At 52.1% G+C, this 19868-nt stretch overlaps 7 protein-coding genes across 7 annotated transcripts; 4 read left to right on the top strand and 3 right to left on the bottom strand.

The window, feature by feature from the left end:
• Window positions 1-136: 136 nt before the first annotated feature.
• Window positions 137-1722, bottom strand: MRS44_009171 (uncharacterized protein; the record flags this gene model as incomplete). Its single annotated transcript, XM_046278592.2, has 3 exons — window positions 137-1143; window positions 1196-1480; window positions 1530-1722. The coding sequence occupies 3 exons, from the start codon at window positions 1720-1722 to the stop codon at window positions 137-139; spliced, it is 1485 nt and encodes a 494-aa protein (XP_046132640.2).
• Window positions 1723-3219: 1497 nt separating this feature from the next.
• MRS44_009170 (uncharacterized protein) lies at window positions 3220-4103 on the top strand (the record flags this gene model as incomplete). Its single annotated transcript, XM_046281247.2, has 2 exons — window positions 3220-3877; window positions 3928-4103. 2 exons carry the CDS (start codon window positions 3220-3222, stop codon window positions 4101-4103), a joined length of 834 nt encoding a protein of 277 aa, XP_046132639.2.
• Window positions 4104-4352: 249 nt separating this feature from the next.
• On the bottom strand, window positions 4353-5767 carry MRS44_009169 (uncharacterized protein; the record flags this gene model as incomplete). Its single annotated transcript, XM_046279512.2, has 2 exons — window positions 4353-5548; window positions 5602-5767. 2 exons carry the CDS (start codon window positions 5765-5767, stop codon window positions 4353-4355), a joined length of 1362 nt encoding a protein of 453 aa, XP_046132638.1.
• Window positions 5768-8610: 2843 nt separating this feature from the next.
• MRS44_009168 (uncharacterized protein) lies at window positions 8611-9216 on the top strand (the record flags this gene model as incomplete). The annotated part of the gene is made up of 2 exons (XM_065621197.1): window positions 8611-8709; window positions 8785-9216. The coding sequence occupies 2 exons, from the start codon at window positions 8611-8613 to the stop codon at window positions 9214-9216; spliced, it is 531 nt and encodes a 176-aa protein (XP_065477269.1).
• A 2313-nt stretch (window positions 9217-11529) lies between these two features.
• Window positions 11530-13434, top strand: MRS44_009167 (uncharacterized protein; the record flags this gene model as incomplete). Its single annotated transcript, XM_046276428.2, has 9 exons — window positions 11530-11720; window positions 11918-12038; window positions 12095-12120; window positions 12169-12212; window positions 12261-12560; window positions 12611-12625; window positions 12677-13058; window positions 13109-13181; window positions 13231-13434. 9 exons carry the CDS (start codon window positions 11530-11532, stop codon window positions 13432-13434), a joined length of 1356 nt encoding a protein of 451 aa, XP_046132637.2.
• A 1436-nt stretch (window positions 13435-14870) lies between these two features.
• On the top strand, window positions 14871-15695 carry MRS44_009166 (uncharacterized protein; the record flags this gene model as incomplete). Its single annotated transcript, XM_046281246.2, has 1 exon — window positions 14871-15695. One exon carries the CDS (start codon window positions 14871-14873, stop codon window positions 15693-15695), a length of 825 nt encoding a protein of 274 aa, XP_046132636.2.
• A 1377-nt stretch (window positions 15696-17072) lies between these two features.
• MRS44_009165 (uncharacterized protein) lies at window positions 17073-17636 on the bottom strand (the record flags this gene model as incomplete). Its single annotated transcript, XM_046276427.2, has 1 exon — window positions 17073-17636. The coding sequence occupies one exon, from the start codon at window positions 17634-17636 to the stop codon at window positions 17073-17075; it is 564 nt and encodes a 187-aa protein (XP_046132635.1).
• Between the last annotated feature and the right edge of the window lie 2232 nt (window positions 17637-19868).

Below are 19868 nucleotides of genomic sequence, written 5' to 3'. Positions count from 1 at the left end.
GTCATGAGGAGGAGGATATATCAGTGGTGGTTGTGTAGAGCACGGAATTGTCAAGGTGAGCTCAGACTGAATCATATGTCGTTCATTCATATTAGACAAGTCCAACATCTGGGGTATCGTCATATCCTATGTACATCTACAGCAGATATCTATACGTCGGCGCATTATCACCAAGCTCAGTCTTCTCCTCCTCCGACAGCTCCTCCTGTGGCGGATTCCGATCCCTCCTCTTGTTCTCGGTAAACACCACGATGCCATACGTGATGCATGCAATGATGGACAAGATAGTAAAGGCGATGGAGATGGAATAACCAGGAATAAACTTGGGCGCATCCTTCTTGAGGAAGGCAAACACGGCGATGATACCACCAATGTTGCCGAATCCGACCTGCCACGCACTTCCGATCGATCGTCGTCTATGGCCGCCGAGGTTCATGTTGAACCAGCATACGATGATGGGCATGGCCGTGTACGCGCCCATGGCGACGAGGAAGAGCGCCGCGTACTGCACCTTGGTGTTGTCGTGCACGCCAAGCAAGATGGCGAAGCCCGAGATGGCGACAAGGATGGCAAAGATGGCAAACGCGGCGCGATGTCGGATCTTGTCCGAGATGAAGGCGATCACCATGGAGAAGCCGAATGCGACAGCCCACGGGGGAACACTGTGAAGCTGTGTCTGCACAGGGCTGTAGCCGAACGTCTTGATGATGCCAGGCGCAAAGTAGGCGTAGCCGTAGGCGGGGACGATGAGACCAAAGTACATGAATCCTCCGAGGATGATCTTGTAGTCCTTGAGGATATTGAGAACATCGCCAAACGTCGTCTTGCGCTCAGCGCCAGAGCTGCCCTGGTCGGCCTTGAGTCTCGCGGTGACATAGTCCCTCTCCTCGGGGGTCAACCACTTGGCCTCCTCAGGGAAGTCGGGGAGGAGGAAGTAGAAGAAGAAGCTGGCAAAGACGGTCAGGGCGCCCTCGAGGATGAAGATCCAGCGCCAGCCGGCGTAGCCTCTCATGCCGCTCATCTTGCCGATGGCGGCGGCGAGAAGACCACCGAATGCGCCGGCGAGCGTGGTGCTGTTGAAGAAGAAGGAGTATCGGCGCTGGGCTTCGTGACGTCGGTACCACATGCCGATGAGGTAGAAGGCTGAATGATGTAAGTCAAGAGTCCAGAATTGAATGCGCTCAGTTTAGCATACCTCCAGGGAACATGCCCGTCTCAAAGAGACCAAGAAAGAAGCGCGTCGCAATCAAACCGCTGTAGTTCTGAACCAGACCCTGCAACAGGGTGGTGAGACCGAACAGGAACATGTTGAGGCTCAGCCAGACGTGGGGCTTGAAGCGCTTGAGCAGAATGTTTGAAGGAATCTCGAACAGGATGTAGGGCACGAAGAAGACGACGAGGGCGTTGTTGTACTGGGTCTTTTCGAGCCCAAGCTCGACCGAGAGGTCATAGACGTCGGCGTTGGCGATGTTGACCCGGTCTGCCATCGGTTAGCTATTGCGATGCGCAATGAGGGAGGTTTTACATACCCAGAAAGGCGAGCAGGTACATGATGCAGAGGAAGGGAATGACATGGAGATCAATCTTGGCCATGAGCTTGCGATCAGTCGTGCCAGGCGGGCAGACGAGCTCGACGGCGTCGGTGGTTCCTCCATTGCGCTCGGGGTCAAAAGACACGGGCGAGTCAGTGCCCGAAGGCTTTTCCTCGCCGACGAGAGCCATTGCTTGTCCTTTTGGAAGGCTTGTTTTTTTGGCAATTGGCGAGTTGGAGAGGGTAAAGAGAGAGGGGGATCGACGGTGGTAAAGGTGAAGCTTTTAGAGGGGAGAGTAAGAGGGGATCGGCAACATATTTATTGCAAAACCCTGTTCATGTCTCGGAGCCAGTCCGTCGTTGGTTACACGGAGTGCACGAGTCACACTCTTTCCTCCTCATTGCCATTCTTTCTCCTCGTTGGTAATATCCCATCACCCTGTGGATACATGGATCAGATCCATCTCACGGAGCCGAGGTCGGGGGTTGCAGTGGAATCTTTGTCGAGTGCAACCTAAACTATTGCCTCCTCATGCCTGTATTGGGATTGGACGCGGTCCCCGCAAAGCATGGGCTCGTGGTCTCTTTAACCTTGACTCTTTGCGGGACCCGTGGGGAAGAAAAGTTTGATTTGGGCAATAGTACGGAGTTGGCTGTGGAGGAAGTTGACCGATGTCGCTCATTAAAAGGATTCTGGTTTTTTCTTTTCGTCCTTGAGTCAGCCTGGAGACTGATAAGGGTATCGTTTGTTACTACGTTGTATTACTCTTGACATTTGAAGCAAAAAGACGAGATCCTTGCCATGAGGCAAACAGTGTGGTTGTTTCTGGCGGCCGACATCAAAATCTCCGCCAAGGCAAGATCGACGCCACAGCCGAGGTGCCGTCTTGGGCGTCATCTTGGGGGATGGCGGCTCTGCTCTCCCCTCTTCTTCTCCAATTCCATGAACGCCAAGATGTTCAATTGATGAACAAGCAGAATCTTGACGGTTAGCAATCACGTCTTGATGCCTTTTCCCTACCATGAGTAAATGTTTCATCCATCAATTCCACCATCCATCCTCCGTCATCACAGCACGGGTCATCATTCAAGGGCATCCATGCAACATTCCCCATGCCCGTCTCCAAAAAGCCACAAAATGGAGCCTCCTGTTTGGCGCCCGCTTTGACATTCTACCACGTTCAAAAGAGGAAGCTCATCAAGAAAGCAGCATCACAGGACGATCTTCCCCTCAGACCCCACGGGGAAATGATGCTCCCATGGTCGGTCCGCGGAAGCCAAGAACGGGACTTTTTTTGCTTCGTCGGTCCGGATTAATGGACCGAGGATCGCCATTGTTTGCAGGATGCCGGGATTAATTCCGCCTTTTCCAGGTGCCTGAGCTGGGACGGATTCTGTCACTTGTCTAGATCGCCATCACTGAATCAAGATCCTGGGAGCATTGCTTTGTACGCTAGATACCGTAATAACGATAAACTCAATTCAGCTGCTCTCTATCTTGTAAAGAATTGAACTGAAGCCCTCGCTCCTATTGCTTATGTAGTGATTGAAGCGCCATTACAGACATCTCCATTCTGATCTCACATCATGCGATATGATATCATGCTGTGCGGAGAGCCCACCTCTAAACTCCGGCCATTATCTCCATGAAACAACCTCACCAACAGCCTCAAACATCACCAACAACCATGGCAGCTTCGGGACACAACAAATACGGCCCGGGATACGGCCAGGTCAGGCATCATGAATGGAGAACAGCTGAGAACAGCAGCAGCCATCTGCTGCCCAAGCTGCAGTCCATGGCCAAACACAACCCCAATCTGAAGCTTTTGGATGTCGGCGCTGGCTCTGGCACCATCTCGACATCGCTGGCGAGATACATACCCGATGGGCACGTAACCGCTACTGACATATCCGATGAGATTCTCGTCCGCGCGAAAGAGTTCGCTGATTCTCAAGGTGTCACCAACATCGAGTTCAAACGCGCAGACGTCTTTGAGCTACCCTTCTCCGACTCGACCTTTGACGTGACGCATGCGCATCAAGTTCTCTGTCACCTAGATACCCCAACTGAAGCCATCCAAGAGATGATCCGAGTGACAAAGCCTGGGGGCGTGATTTCCCTGCGGGAGAGCGACATGCACATGTGGTGTTTCTGGCCGGAGATCCCGGGTCTGCTCAAATTCCACGAGAATCAGATTAGAGTGCTAGTAGCAAACGGCGGACAGGATAAAGGAGGTCGCCAACTTGTATCGTGGGCTCTAAAGGCCGGAGTGGCCCGTCAAGATATCACGGCGAGCTTCGGCACGTGGTGCTACAGCGACCCCGAGGATAGAAGAGTTTGGGGTGAGTGCTTCTGCTCAAGGTTGTCGTGACAATTTACTGACGCTGGCCAGCCGAGTCTATGAGGGAGCGCTTGATTGGAGGTCATACGCGTCGTAAATCTCTCGAGCTGGGTATCGCGACAGAGAGTGAACTTGACGAGATGGCACAGGCTTGGCAGGACTGGGCCGACACGGATGATGCGACGTTTGGGTTAGTGAATGGTCAAGTATTGATAGAGAAGAAGTAAATGAAAGCTCCAAGGGAGCAAACTATTTTATGGTTATCAACTTTCAACATTTGGCAATCTCCAGCCCACAACTCGTCATTTGTTGATGTTCCACAGCCCGCCCGTTGTTCTCTCTACAAGGCTAACCAACCCAGTATGTCCTTTGTTCCCATATATTACCAGCTTACCACTCACTCATTCATCTTCCGCATACTTACAAATCTTGCCGATGAGCCAAATTCTTGCGACCGAGCCAGAATAAACAGTCCCTCAAACAACCACTCGAGAACAGGCTTGAACCCCCCTCGACCCAATAGACTTGGCAATCTTGCAAAGAGGAGCCCAAGCTCCCATAGTAGCAGTAACGCCCGTGCAAAGAATCATGGGTCCATACTTTGTAGCATATCCCATAGCGTCGCCTGTCGAAATCGAGCTTCCTGCAGAGACGAGAGCACCGCTGACAGGACCAGCGACGACGAACCCGAGGCCTCGGCCACCTAGAAGCATCCCAAATACCAGTGATGTATCGATTGTTGCATCGTCTCCTTTGATTTCCTGCAGGGCTCCTGACCATGTCGAGCTGAAGCCTCCAGCGAAGAAGCCGTAGAGGATCACGAACAGCACCATGGTGCTGAGGTGACGGCTCAAACCCCAGAGGAGGAAGACCGGAAGTGCGCTTCCCAGAGATGATATCAAGATCACCTTGGCTGCGGAAATCTTATCGCCCAGCATCCCGTGGATTAAAGACCCAGGTACCGAAGCAAGCGAAAACAAAGCCAGCAGGATAGGACCCGTAACCGACGAGAATCCGATTGCGTTGGCGTAGCTGGCCAAGTATGTACTCGGCATCAAGTATCCCAAAGACTGCACAATAATACCAATCTGAAGCATCCAGAACGAACCGAATCCAAAGAAGGCGAAACTGATCGGTCGTGGTCGTGAGTCACGGCTTAGATCGACGCGAGGCTTAAGGAAGAAGAGTGTCGGAAGAGTCATTGCGACAGAGGCGATTGTCCAAGACAGTAGGGTCGCCCTGAGTCCGAATCTCTGTAGTAAAGCGCTGAACAGGAAGGGCATGGCGACGCCCACGGAAGATTTTCCTGCCCACATGACGCCGTACGCGAAGCCCTTTCGCTCGACGAACCATTCGTCCATGTACAGGGAAATGGGACTAAACAGGAGACTGCATCCCATGGCGTAGAGAACTCCCTGCGTGGCAATAAGTCCCGCGACATCCTTGACAAAAGCTGAAGTTGTCAAGCTGACGATGGTGACGAAAAGTCCAAGCGGGCCGCACCACTTTCGAAGACGAGGATATCGGTTGAGAGCGATAAAGGCCAAGGGCATCATGAGGTACATGATTCCGGTCTGGGAGGCGCCGATAGATGCGATTCCGCTTGGCGAAGTGCCGAGGTTTCCTTTTGAAGTGTAGTACTCTTGGAAGATTCCAAACGAGACTGAGTATCCTGCCATGATCTCGTGTTAGTTTGAACAATGATTCCTCGACAGGAAGGCATACCCCAGATAGGCGCTTGTGCTATTGTGCAGCAAGCAAGGGCGACATAGGCTCCACGGCCTCGGTCGGTAGGTGGCAATGCATCGATAGTCGTAGTTCCATCATCTGGCCTCGTCTCGTCATCGCCAGAGCGTACGACTTGAAGCTCGTGAGAAGTTGCAGACTCCATGATTGTTTGAGATGTGTTGAATACCAACAGATGCAAATCTTGAATTCGTTTCCCTTTTATAAAGAGATCAAATCAATAAATGACTCAGGATTGACGATTGCCCTCGGTGAAGAGATTTATTTCCTCTTTTGGCAGCTCCAAGTGATCTAAAGATGTCATGGTCCGTCAAAGGGCGCCCAATCAGGTCCACCATGATTCCGACATCGCAGCGCATGTTGAAGCATCCATCGTCAGTCAGCAATAAGACGCTTCAAATCTTTAAATGATGGTCAGTTTCAAAGCAATTAATAAAATAACAATATCGTGTTCCCTGGTTTCTTCAAGCAGTCGTCTTCGACGCTTGTCAGTCTGGCCTGAACAGCACAGAATCCAGTCATCGACATTCTTTCATCAGATCGGAACGCACAGAGTGATTTCGACACTGCTCGGGGAGCTATAATTTAGGAAGTGTGGTGAAAAGAGGTATTTTTATTCAAAGAAAAGATCCGCCAACGCCAACTCTGTATGCCTGAATGGGTGTCCTTATCCCATCCCTACCCCCCTCTCCCTTCCCTGTTCCTCCCTGTATCTGAGGAGTTTGGTTCTGGGCAGCCTTCTTATCGCTGCCTAATCACAACGCGACGCGGCCCATGTTACTTACGAAACTCCCCTGGATAATCTTCCCAGGTGGCCGAATCATCACTCGCGTGTTCGGACCCGGTAAACGGGTTGTAGTATCGTGGCTTGCGCCCCTGGGGTTGGTCCTCATATGTTCCAGCACCGTAAACCAGCCTCGGGCCCATCGTGGGAGGCATGTACTTCTCCTTAGACTGAAAGCAACCCATGATGAAAGAAATGAAGAAAGTGATTGAATCAAGGCGAATTCTTGAATCGTGCGTATGCGTATGCGTTTGCGTATGCGTCTGAGCGCGACAAAAACATCATCAGTATATGAACTGGGTATGGGCAAGACTTGGATACTCACAGTAGTGTTGTGGCTTCGTTTGTTGGTCTAGGGGTAGTCCTTGAGTGTACTCTGAGAGTGTAGAGATGAAGAGAGGATTAGGAGAGATTCCAAACATTGAGACGTCGATGGAATTTAAGTAGAGACCTGGGAGACTGGATGCAGGAGGAAGGGTTATTTGTCAAGGAGTAAACTTTTGAGATGCTTGATGGGAAAGGTGTTTGGAAGTCGAGAAGCTGCCATGCTGAATTCAGGAAGACTAGCAGGAAGTGGCCGTGGCTGATGGAAGTTACTAGGATAACCTCTCCAGTCTGATAACTAGGCAGTTACGGGGGAGTCGTGGTTTTCCCAATGCCGATTGAAACCCAATGCCAGCTGAAACTCAACGTCAATCAAAACTCAATGCTGATTGAAACATAAGGTCGATTAAAACTCAGTTTTTTCCCCCTCATACTAGTCAGTGGAAATGTGTATGATTTCTGCCATAATTGACTCGGCAGCGCAACTTGGTATTGAGACTGAGCTAGGGAGGGATGCCATGTGAGAGAGATGAGGGAGGAACAAAGAAGTCTACAGTATCCCAGCGGCTTGAACAATTGTATTAGTCTCTAGATGCCTCAACCATCTTCATTTCTCTAACTATGTATCTAACATCTTTGACTCTCTTTTATCCGTGAGATTGATCTCAGCATGTGCTCTTTGCCCAGTACCAAGCTACCCTACAGAGCTGGGCAGAAATCTCACATGCCACTTAACCCAAGTCAATGCAATTGAAGCGCAGATAACTCTCTAAGTTCTTTGCACCTCAGTTGATTCAAAAGATTCCATTTAACTCACGATTCTGGCATTTCATGGAGCCACGTAAATTCAATGGCGGGACTACCCTCAAACATTCAAACTTGACCATCGTTCACCTCGGAACCTTGGTTGAATCCTAACTTCGCACAGGCTTGGAATTGCTACTCCTTGAAGTCTTGACCTCATCTTAGAGCCGTAAACGCGGATGGTTCAGGCCGCGATTGGACGCGTCGAGTGTGCCACTGATGAACTGGACAGCTGGCCATGATGTCGCGTAGACGTGTTACCTGACGTGACCTATTGAAAAGTATTAGTTAGTACCCCCGAGACGTCTTTTACGCTTTGTCTTGTTCAAGGACATCCACTGGCTGAGTGATAAGGGCGCAGGTGCACGGGCGTCGTTCAGAGTCCCATGACGCCCGTGCCTGCCTATCATGAGTGGGGAGGTTATCACGATGGCTTCAATGACGTAGTAGAACCCATCGTCCCTCAACACATGCCATTCTCCCATTGACGGAACAGATCCTCATCAAGAATAAATCGGAAATTCGGTCCTGATCTGAAAAATCTGGCACTGGCCCGAATTTATCATTGGCCAGAAAGGCCCCAAAGACGACCGAAACTCGACGGGCATCCCCCATTTTCAGTCATGGAAAATCGACCAAGTGACAGATTTATCATTGGCTGCAGAGGCCATCCTGCCAGATCAGCCATATCCACACCTTCGTTTACTTAAACACCATCGATTTCTGCTGTCCTGGCTTTCTTTTGGTTTGCTCTTCACGCTAACATCATCGCAGTACGATCTCGCATAGCTAGACCAACGATCACGCACACGATACCGTTGTGAGTATTCTCCTTAGTGATCAAGTCTGGTGTGGCAAGAAGTCTTGTGCATGTTGTTCATTCTTGTTCATTTGCTGATGATGATTCTGTCGCATCTAGACGCATACGCACGCGCACACGCACACGCACACGAACGATTTAAGAACTCGCCTCTCCAGATCAATTTCTTCATTTCACGAGTGTGTTGACTGTGATATTTGCTCCCCTTTTCTCTCTGCTAACTCCAAAGCTCCGATACCGTCAATCTATCGACATCATGGGTTGCTTTTGTTCCAAGGATTCGAAGACCTCGCCCGCCCTCCGCGTCGACAACGATCCGGGGCTTGTTTCTGGTGCCGGAAGGTACTCGGAGCAGGTTCCTGGCCGCAAGCCACGCCTTTACAACCCGTATACAGGTTCCGAGCACGCGAGCGACGACTCGGCCACCTAGGAAATGTATCCGGGGGAGTTTGGTGGGCTTCCACGACGCGTCCCGAACGGCAACGACAAGCGAGCGCCACGTCCCGTCAAGATCAAACGAGCGCCGAAGCGAGTCTCCGTATCCCAGGTGAAATGGAAGAACCCGATCGATGTACGGTACGAGTATTCGGTCCCAGGTCGAAAGCCCAGGCACGACAACCCGCAAACCAGTAGCGAGAGCGCGAGCGACGACTCAACTATTGGCGACAATCCTCCGGGGGAGTACGCTGGACTTCCAGGACCCATACCGAACGGCAAGGACCGACCGCCGCGACCCGTCAGGATCAGGCCTCGACCGCGACGATCGACCTTGTGGAGTGTGAGATGGAGTAGTGTGAAGGGAGGCAAGAAGGCTGCCGAGAAGCGTGGTTCCCTCGACGACCCCGACGACCCCGACGCGTAGACCGACCGACCGAACGACCGAACGACCGACCGAGACAAGGAATGGCTGGCTGGGGCGAGGATGAGTACCATGCTGGGTTGGTGTTCCATGCTGATGATTGATCTGTTACCGTCCTAGCTGACACTATCACAGAGTCGTGGATGCTAACGTACTAATGTAGGTAGGGAATGGGGATCGCGTGGAGGGTGGCCTTTGGCGCAGATGGGGGAGCAGGGGGTAAGTTCCATCCTTGGTGATCTGTCCACACATACATACTGACAGTGAATTTCAGGTATGGATGATGGAGTCTAGGTACGTGAAGGGAGAGGTGGAGGTTTGCTTTCCATAGCGTTGTTTTTCCATAGCGTTGTTTCCTGTAGCGTTTTGATTTTCTTGTATATAGCATTTGCTTTTGGATGGAGGATGGGCAGCGTTGGTTTGGTAGGGGGGACGTTCGTTTGGACAAGGAGGGAGGAGGGTTGGAGCGTTAATGTCTACTGACTTTCTAGCGTTGCTTTACTAACCAGCGTTGTTTTTTGTTGTTTTCGACTTCGGATGCTGCTGACAAGATGGGTTCTGGTCAGGTTTCAAGGCATCAGGGTGGGTTAGTGGGCTTCCTTCGTTTTCCTCCTTCGTCCGAGTTCGAGTCGATCCGAAAGGTACGTTTGAAGAGTTTTGTTTTACGATCCCACAGCGTTGCTTTCCTGTCTCTCGTTTCGCCAACCGTCGTTCCTCTCTCGCTTTACCGACCGTCGTCCTTCTCTCCGCTCTCGTCTTACCGAACGCCGTTGCTCCCTTCGCTTTCGTTCTACCGATCGTCATTCCTTTGTTCGCTTTCGTTTTACTCCCCAGCGTTGTTTTCCCGACCTTCGTTTACTGACTAGTTGCTTCACGATGGGATGCCTTGTTGTGCGGATTATGCTAATGGGTGCTTGGATAGGTAAAAAAGGATCAAGGGTGGGTTAGTGGGATTCCTTTTTCTACGCCAGTTTGTGTTTGGAATCGGAGTGAAAAAAAAAGGTATGATACGTAGGAGTGGTTGGAGTATGGGTACTTGACTGATCAAACTCCAACACCAACCACACTGCCGAACGGATGTCGATGCGGAATCCGAGACCAAAGGTGACGCTTGAGAGACTGCCCATGAAAGAGACCCTTCGTGTGATTTGGGTGATAGAAGACGGTGATGAAAGGTGTACCAGCCTAACCTATCGTACATTCTTGTCGTGAGTGCGTGTCGACCGCCAAGAATGTTCCGATCTGACAAGAGGACAGAGATGGCGAGAGGCCGGAGTCCCCGCAGTAAAGCAGGTAAGAATTGAATATCTGAAAAGAACTCGGGAACATGATGGCGTGCGTTTGTTGACTGTCTTGGGCGGTGTGGTATTAGTCTTGTTCGTTGACGGGCACGGAAACGACATCGTCTTGAGGACATTCGGATCGAGATAGCGTGCGGAGTTGATACGGAGTGGTCTTGACCATGGCGTGCGTGAGGGGATCAATATCCATATAATGGATTATCTAGAATCGATAAGCGTTTTGCCCGAGTCGTCGTGCGAGAAGAAGGTCGGCGAGGTAGAGGGTGGGGGAGGACGGCGGTGGATGGGGATGACCATGTTGGGGACTCGGTGGAGATAGATGACAAGGATTCAATTTGTTTTCAGAGGAAGATGGGATGGATAGGCTGCGGAAAGGGGGAGGGGCGACTTGATTGAGGAGGAGCGAAGAGACCTTGACAGATGGACAACACTCGCGCAAGACTGTAGCTGCAGGCGAAGATAGCAAGATCTAGCACATTTCAGTTGCCAGCACGTATTTCATTTTGTGTCTTCAGTTTTCTTAGATCATTTCATTGATATGCTATCATCTACCTATCACTCTCTCATCAAGCAGCACCATTGCAATAACTACCCTTGCAAATAGGCTCAGGAAAAGCCACCAGCTCCAAGGCCAAAGGGCGAGAGTTTGCAGCAGAGAATTCAGATATCAAGGTTGTCAACAAGCCGACTGACGACCCGATAGCCATGCCCAAAACCAGGTGAATCAGCACGGCAACAGACGGATCCTCGACATTACCCTATCTCTGGAAATCTATAAAAGCTCACGGCTTTTCCTCCGGGCGACACTCATCTCTCTCCCTCGTCTACCCTCGGAACGTCGTTGACTTCTTAGAGAACCACCCTGGCCTTGGCTTCGTCTGCGTGAGCGGAAGGATCTTCCCCATTCGGCCACCTCCATCCTGGGGTGGGGGAGAACTGACGCAAGACCAAAGACGCCGAGCTATCTCCCCACTAGCTGCAGGAGAAGGTCTCGGAAATCGGAAACTTGTTTACAATGGATGACCCATTTTGGGATAATCTCGCCGATTTCTTCCTCCCCCCAATCCCCCACTCTTGCCGCTTTGGAACCCCGGAGGCATCAGATCCCGGACATTGGACGACGGCACATGTCTTTTCCTTCCCCGCATCATGGGTTGCATTCGATGGCAAGCAAAGTCTCAAGATGGGGACGGACGGTAATAGACGGTAAGAAACCCGATTCCGCAGGTCGTTTCCTGGGGAAGAGTGGCTGAAGGAAGACGCGGGGTTGCTTGGCGTCGACTCGTCGAGATGACCGAGCGGAGTTTTTAAATCTTATTTGAACCCCGGGTTTTCCGTGTTTTGAGGAGAGACCAAGTTTTCTTGGTATTCATTTTCAAAAGATTATTTGTTACATCTCAAAGCAAAATGGCTACCCAGACGATGAAGGCTGTCAACTACCAGGGCCCGTTCAGGGTCAAGGTTGAGGAGATTGAGCTCCCCAAGCTGGAGCATCCCGACGATGTCATTGTCAAGGTTACCACTGTGAGTTCTACCTTGGTCCTTCTGTTCTCGATGAATTGACAGCTGATTCATCCAAGGCCGCCATTTGCGGCTCCGACTTGCAGTACGTTGAATGCGATTAATATTGGACGCTATACTTACACCCACATAGCATGTACGAGGGCCGAACAGCAGCAGAGCCTGGCATCACATTCGGTACGGACCATTGTGACAATCTGACGCCTCAATTGCTAACCCACACAGGCCATGAGAACATGGGCATCGTCGAGCAGCTCGGCGAGGGTGTCACCCTGCTGAAGAAGGGCGACCGTGTCGTCATGCCCTTCAACGTCGCCGACGGCCGCTGCCGCAACTGCGAGGAGGGTCGGACTGCCTTTTGCACCGGCGTCAACCCCGGCTTTGCCGGAGGCGCCTACGGTTACGTCGCCATGGGCCCTTATCGAGGTGGCCAGGCTCAGTACATCCGAGTTCCCTATGCTGATTTCAATGCCCTAAAGCTCCCTGCTGGCAAGGAGCACGAGGCCGACTTTATCCTTCTGGCTGGTGAGTGCATCCTTTCGTATGTGCCATTCATGTGCTGACCATCTCTGCAGACATCTTTCCCACCGGTATGGCCTCTTTGTACAATCCCTCCTATTGATTACATCTAACCAAACCAGGCTGGCACGGCGTGGAAATCTCTGGCTTCCAACCCGGCGAGAGCGTAGCAGTCTTTGGCGCTGGCCCCGTCGGCCTCATGGCCGCCTACTCTGCTGTCCTCCGCGGTGCGTCGCGCGTCTTTGTCGTCGACCGCGTTCCCGAGCGTCTTCAGGCTGCCGAGAAGATTGGATGCACACCGATCGACTTCACCAAGGGTGATGCAGTTGATCTGATTATCCAGAGCAACGGTGGAGAGGAGGTTGATCGATCGGTGGATGCTGTTGGATACCAGGCTGTCGGCAAGAGCGGTAACACTGAGCAGCCTAACATTGTGCTCGAGAACATGATTCGAGTGACGAGGGCTTGCGGGGGTCTGGGCATTCCAGGACTCTATGTCCCCAGGTAGGTCTTCTTGTCTGTTATGATAAGGGCAATTGGCTGATGGTGTCCAGCGATCCCGGTGCTTCAGACGAGGCCTCGGCCAAGGGTATGATCAGCCTGAGCTTCGGTAAGCTCTTCGAGAAGGTCCGTACCCCCAATATGCTCATCAAGTCTACAACTAACCTTCCATCAGGGTCTCTCCCTTGGAACTGGCCAGTGCAATGTCAAATCTTACAACCGCTACCTTCGCGATCTGATCATCGCCGGCCGGGCCAAGCCCAGCTTCGTCGTATCACACGAGATTAACATTGACGACGCCGAGGTGGCATACGAAAAGTTTGATAAGCGCATTGACGGGTACACCAAGGTGCTCATTCACCCCAACGGTGGCTTCTAAGGTGTGTTTCGGGGTAGGAGTCGAGGTGTTTAGCGTGGCGCGTGGATGAAGAATGAAAAGCGAGTTTTCGGGCGGTCGATGAGATGAATATGAGCAGAGAATATGAGCTTAGCCTTCCATAGTGAATGAAGAAAAAAAGATTAAACCTCAAGCAGGTTCCCTGGGTGACCAAGTTGTGTATTCGGAAACCTTCGAGTCTGCTTCATATTAGCCTCGTGTCAACATGATATAGAGATCATAAACAGTGTCTTGGCATACTATCTGTCTGATCACAGGCGTTCTGCTGTACAGAGCCCAGTCCTCATTGCCCATGTTCTTGTTCACCAGTTGTTCGGACCTTGAGACGCAACAAGCTAGGCAACCAAGACGAGGGGCTTTTGCGAAAAGACTTTCAACGCCGTGTCGGCGCTGTTCCAGACATCTGATCGGAGACAAACCACCGTCTTGGTGACAGCAAGAGGCAGCGACAGTCGACCTCGAGCTTCAAAAGCAGCAATCGTCAACCCCATGGAGCACTTCTGACAAGAAAGTCATGGCGATTTTGATGAAGCACGTTCAGGCTGTCCTTCTTCATGATTATTGCTCAGCTAATTGAGCCTGAAAGGCTTTGACGAAAAAGGGCCGCAAGCGATGTGCCATGTCTTGGTTTGAAATTGTCCATCACATTCCACTAACATCTTGGGATTTCACGTGAAGAGATGATGCGCGATCGTTCTCCGGCGGTTCTTATCGGTTCACCATTGCTTATCGGCTCATGCATTGTTGTTCTCGTCACGCTATTGTCGACCTTATCGGGGCTATTGTTGTTCGTATTGTCCCGTTTGTTGACCATATCGGGGGATTTATCGCACTGGCCTGATGGCCTGAACGGGTAAAATAAAGTAGCGAGTCGACCGCTGCATCGTCACTCAAGCTTTTCGTTTGCATCTCGCAAGTCATCACGCACAACGACGTGTTCGAGGGAATCTGAAGCTTCTGGCGATCATCCTTTCCCAACAAAAGCTTGCGCCTGAATAGAAATCAACCCGACCATTCGCACCGCAGAAGCCAAACGCGAGTCTCGGTTTGGTTTTCCTTTCAGGTATAAAGCTTGCTGGCCCCCCCGTCCCTTGATTCTTCATTCTTCCCCATCCGACACCCAGTCCGCAAGGCGGTTCCTCCTGAACAGCACTCGCATTTGACTTCCCGGCCACCCCACGATTCGATCACGCCAAGAACACTCTCCCTCATCTGACCCGCGACACTTGCTCTATTGTCATTTCCCCTCCTCGACTGTCACCAGAGCTGCCCTGCAGCCGCCACCGAATGGGTCCTCGCTGACCGTGGTACCCTCACTCTCCATCTGACGAGCCGGCGTCTCTGTCTAGGTGGCCGTTAGAGCATGGTTCCCAGTGCCTCTCCCGACCTTACTGCTTGACGTCTGAGCCAACACCAACATGTTTTCTTCTTCGCAAGTCGTCGTATCGCAGCCATGGACCTTGGATGAGGCCTTGGGCGACGCCCTGGCTTTCAAGCCCACATGGAGAAAGGCTAAGAAGCCCAAAGTCTTCCTTCCTCGAGCTGTCCCCGCCGGGAAGCCTCTGGAGCCCCTGAACAGCGGCCGTCGCCACGTTATCATTGTCATGGACACAAACGGTTTCAACTCCGTCATCAAGTTGCCACGCCAAGGCCCAAATCCCTTTCTGAAAACGGAGGGTCAAATCCAGAAAATCGTCAGACAACGATTCATCAACCACAACTGCGAGGTCCGGATCCCAGAGATACTATTCTACGACCACCACTGGCACCCGAAGGATTGCCTCGGAGGACCTCGCGGTCTGGTTCATGCACAGAATGCTTTATGCATGGAGCGGATTCCCTCTCTCTCCTCACGAGCCCGGGCTCTTTTGGTTGAAAAGCTCGTACCTGAGAACGAGCGGCAAGCCGTTCGGTCCAACCCACTCAACAAGAAGCTCCTCGCCCGAGTGTATTTGGGCAAAAGCGATTATGTCGATTCCCCTCGACGTATTTACCAGAACTCGGATGCTTTTACCCTCTGCGACGTTGTTCTGAGTGTGGACGACATGTTGAAGATTGGCTTAGATCTTGACAAGATCGCTAGCGAGATGGGGAGCGCGCTGGCAATCGTCCATTGGTCCGCAATGTTAGACGGACGAGGGATCGAATTCGTACTCGGATCAACCGAAAACGGTCAAAATGCCCTCTGGGTACATGATTTTGATCGTTGCACTTTCATCAGCTTGGACATTGCGGGAGTCTAGAAGGCTTTTCGTGCTTTTCGACTTAATGCCCCTTTTTTGCCCCGACGGACGGTATCTGGGACTCGTGCCCAAACCAATATGGATATCTTTGTATATCACTACCAAAGGATGTCTAATATGATTCTACGGAAGGAAAAGGCCGATGTCCAACGACTCCCCTCCATGTTTATTCAACTCGTGGAAACCGGACAATTGGCCATGTCTTCCGATTGAGAAGGATTAGTGGTGAAATGGACCGAGCACAATGGCTAGCCACCAGCATCTGCTGCGGCTATTCGCGCCAGGCACGCCAAGCACAGAGCTTAGATCAAGACACTTGTTGTCGCAACACCCGCCGAAAACAAGAAGCTCCCCGACGGCTACAAACTGAGCCAACGCCCATTCTATCGAAAGTTCCGAGAGCCCCTAAAGGAAGGAGAGCACTAGTTTGGTTATTACATCGGCGCTCTCCAAAACTACGGTGACCAAAATACGCTACCAGGCTCACCAGCGCGTGCTTTGTGCATGAATCGCACCTTGGACAAGCAACAAGAGGTAGCCCGAATGGTTTATAGAGTGGTACTGATAATCGAGTCTTTGAAGTGTGGCAGCCTGTGCTTTGAATGAACATCCGTGAACAAGACATCACTCAAATGGACAACTAACAATTAATGACCTTGGTCACCAAGAGGCTCACCGATCCTTCCCATGAACATGCCCCAGAAGTGAGACATTTCGGACAGACACATGTGTTCTGCCATCACCGCCTTGGTTCATGGTGACCTCGGGCATTCAATGAGACATGGTGTATCCCTTGCGTGTCTCAGGCCCATGTTCATCCCAATGACGGCGCACACCGCTCTATTTTTGACTCAAAGAGGAATCCAGAGGATCTATCGCCATTCATGTGAAGGTTGCCACCATTCGTTGCCGAGATCGAGCCGCTAGATTCCATGTCCCAGTGGCCTGGCAACCATTGCTTATCGAATTCCAACGGGTGCGTCAATGTTTCAAGGCAGTTTCAAAGTGTAATCACGTGAAAGAAGCAGATGCAGGGTCAATCAAGCAGATTCAAGGTATTTCATTGAATGTCTAATGCGGCTGCAGATATGCGTCATGCTGCAGGCATGCTCATTGTGCTGAGGCGTGTGTGCTATGTCCAAGTGTGCACCTTCATCCCCCTCTTTGGGTATTAGTCGTTAAAAATGAATGTCATGGAGATCGTAGATCATATCCGTCCGTCGTCACGGTCTAGTCATGGATGAAGAGTGTCGTTTCCCAAAAAATGCCCATATCCAACGCCTTGTACTTGCTCTGCAAGATTAAAAAAGTGATGCCCAAAAATCATGATGAAGAAGAGAAAGAGAAGATGTTCGCGAGGTTGAGTGCAGTGTGCCCTTACAGGACAGCGCTGATCTCGAGGATGGGGGCCTTGAAGGTGGTCTTCTCGCAGGTGATCTTCTTGTTGGAGTAGGTCTTGGAGCCGCTGTTGTAGTTGGGGTTCTTCCAGTTCTTCTCCTTGCACTCGAGCTTGACGTTGGTGTTGCCCTTGGCCTCGAAGCGGCCGCCCTCCTTGAGGCAGCTCCAGGACTGGACGATGGAGAGCTTGCCCGACTTGCGGTCAAAGGTGAAGGAGGCGGCGTCGCCCTTGAGGGGCACGTCGCAGTTGTAGTCGGTGTTGCCGTAGAAGAAGTCGTTGGGCTTGTTCGAGGTGGCGGTGCACTTGGCCTTGTAGTTGAGGACCTTGTTCTCGAGGAGGAAGCTCACGCTGCCGCTGGCGGTCTGCTTCTTGGGGGTGGTCTTGGTGATGGTGGCGTGGAAGTCAAAGTCGTTGACGGTCCACTCGGTGACCTTGGTGCCCCTGGCCATGCAAGACTCACTCTCGGCTCGGGAGGTGAGGGAGACTGTGGGGAGGGCCATGGCAGAGGTGGCCAGGACGAGGAGAGTGGTGAAGAACTGCATGTTGGCGGTGTTGGTGGTGATGTGTAAAAGTTGTGAGGAGAAGAGTGTTGCTGGGGTTGTTGCTAAGGTTGAGAAGGGCGAGGAGGTTGGTTATTTATGTGTCCGAGAGAGAGACTGGGCTGAGTGGGGTTGCTGTTGATCTTTTGTCTTGGGGTGTAGATCGATGATGTTGTTGGTGATGAAGAATAAGAATGTGTCGACAACGGCGGGCCGTCCCTTCTTTATAGTCGAATCTAGACCGATAACTCGTTGGACATGTCGTTGACTGCATTCACAGCATTCTCCAGCTACAGAGCCAGAGAATGGAGTGTCAAGTGACGTAGCACACATCTCGTATTCCCGCAATCCACGGGGAGCTTGGCTCCAAATCCGGGACCCAGGCCCGCGAGTGGGGCCGTCGACTGCTGCTGGCCCTCTCAGCTCGGCAGTGAGCCTTGGGGCGCACATCCCAAAATAGGACCCCATCCAAGGGCTAATGGCAGGGGTTGGTTGTTGGATGGCAAAAGAATATGCATGACATTGAGTTTCCCTGTCCAACAGATGCCCATACCACGTTGTATTCTTTTTTGGGACAGAGAGAAAAGAAGCCGACATTGGGCAAGCGCACAGTGTTAGTTCTCACTGTATTACCTGGCTGGAATTCTATACCGAATCGCAAATATCGACACCCGAAATAGAACCGCTCAGACCGAAGCCTCTGTATTCCAGCGACCAACTGCCCCGCCCGAGGTGACCAATCCACACTGTAGATTCGTCCTTCCAAAAGAACAACTCATCAGTCTCTGCCTCCGTCTTTGACTTGCATCCAACAGTTTTCCTCTCAAGATGCAGGCATCAGTAGCATTCCGTCTTGTCCTCGGCTATTGTTGTCAACCAAGATGGATTCCCACAGCCTCTTCCTGAGTTATGCTCACGGGTCAATGCCGCTCCGTCTCCGCTTGTTGCGTGCATCATGGTTGGACCAGCACATCAGCTATCCAAGCTGGGGCCTCATATCTCAGCACCGACGGGACCTTTTCAACTCGGCGACACCACGATGGACTATCGACGGTGAAGTGGATCGGATCACCTGAAATTCCCCGTCCCGCCCTGTCCTCCCCGCACGCTACTGTCCCCTGGGGGGCTGGCCAAGGCGGCACGTCGGAGGATCGACCACCAACCTTTGCACGAACGACCGTCGGCCGACGCTTGCGTCCAACACTTCAAACTCTCCGGCAGGCGGGAGAGTCGACATCAGGCGGTGGATGCATGGGATTGTCCAGCATTGCCACCATGTCGGTCAAGAAGACAGGACACCACCCGTGAAGCCATTGGTGATGCCGTGAAACCAACAAAGAGGAATACACACAGCTGGGGTGGCGACGCCTACATGCATGCAAGTCTACTCTACCGCATGCACCGTTTTTTTCGGGCCACCGGTAGCACCATTAGATTAATTGCCTCGTGGCCAGGTGATCCTCGGCTGGACCGTGTCTCGCCCTGGCAGATTGGTTCTAGACTCTGGCGCACGGGAAGAAAGGTCGAGGAATATTGAGGAGGCTGGGGGACCTTCCATGCAGCGACTTGCGCACATTCTACATACAGTTACAGCTACAGCTCGGCCGTGCGTTGCGCATCTGAGAGGATCCCGGCCACATCTCACAAGCCCATCTTTGGGCGATCGACGAGCCCACTCTCCCGCATAAACGAGGGTGCAAACCGAACGATTTTGACTGCCCGCAGGGTCTTCTGGAGCTCTCATTGAACGTTGAAGAAGGAGTAGGAAGCTCAGCCTTTGTTTCAGCTTTTCTTGTTGCTGACCCAACAGACGTCATGCTTCGGGGTCGGCCGAGCCAGGACAGTCGCAGCGATTGACTTGTTCTTCTCAATGGCCCCAGGTGTACGAGCCACTTCACATGGTGGCGTACCACAATGCCGAGACAAACGTTGTTTATGTTTGGATACTTCTCCGTCAAGGTCACCGCCTGCAATCAATCTCAACAAACAGCAAACGCATAACGCCCATATCCGGGAGAGCGGTCTGCGACCGGCCGGCTGCTTGCTTGCTTGCTCAATAACACGGCCGCCATGGGCGATGGCACTGGCCGTCAGTGGACCTATCGACTCTGTGTCACCCCGCGAGCCCGCAGGGTCTGTCCCCGCTGCCGGTCGTAAATCACTTGCATCGTCGTGCTGTGTTGCTAAACCTGGCATCGAGCCATGTCCGCAGCTCCCGTCAGAATCACTTGCCGG

Source organism: Fusarium solani (genome assembly GCF_023522795.1).
Source record: "Fusarium solani strain SB1 chromosome Unknown bctg00000005, whole genome shotgun sequence".
NCBI classification, from domain to species: domain Eukaryota; kingdom Fungi; phylum Ascomycota; class Sordariomycetes; order Hypocreales; family Nectriaceae; genus Fusarium; species Fusarium solani.
The sequence above is the reverse complement of the archived record's forward strand: the minus strand, read 5'-3'. Positions and strand labels throughout refer to the sequence as shown.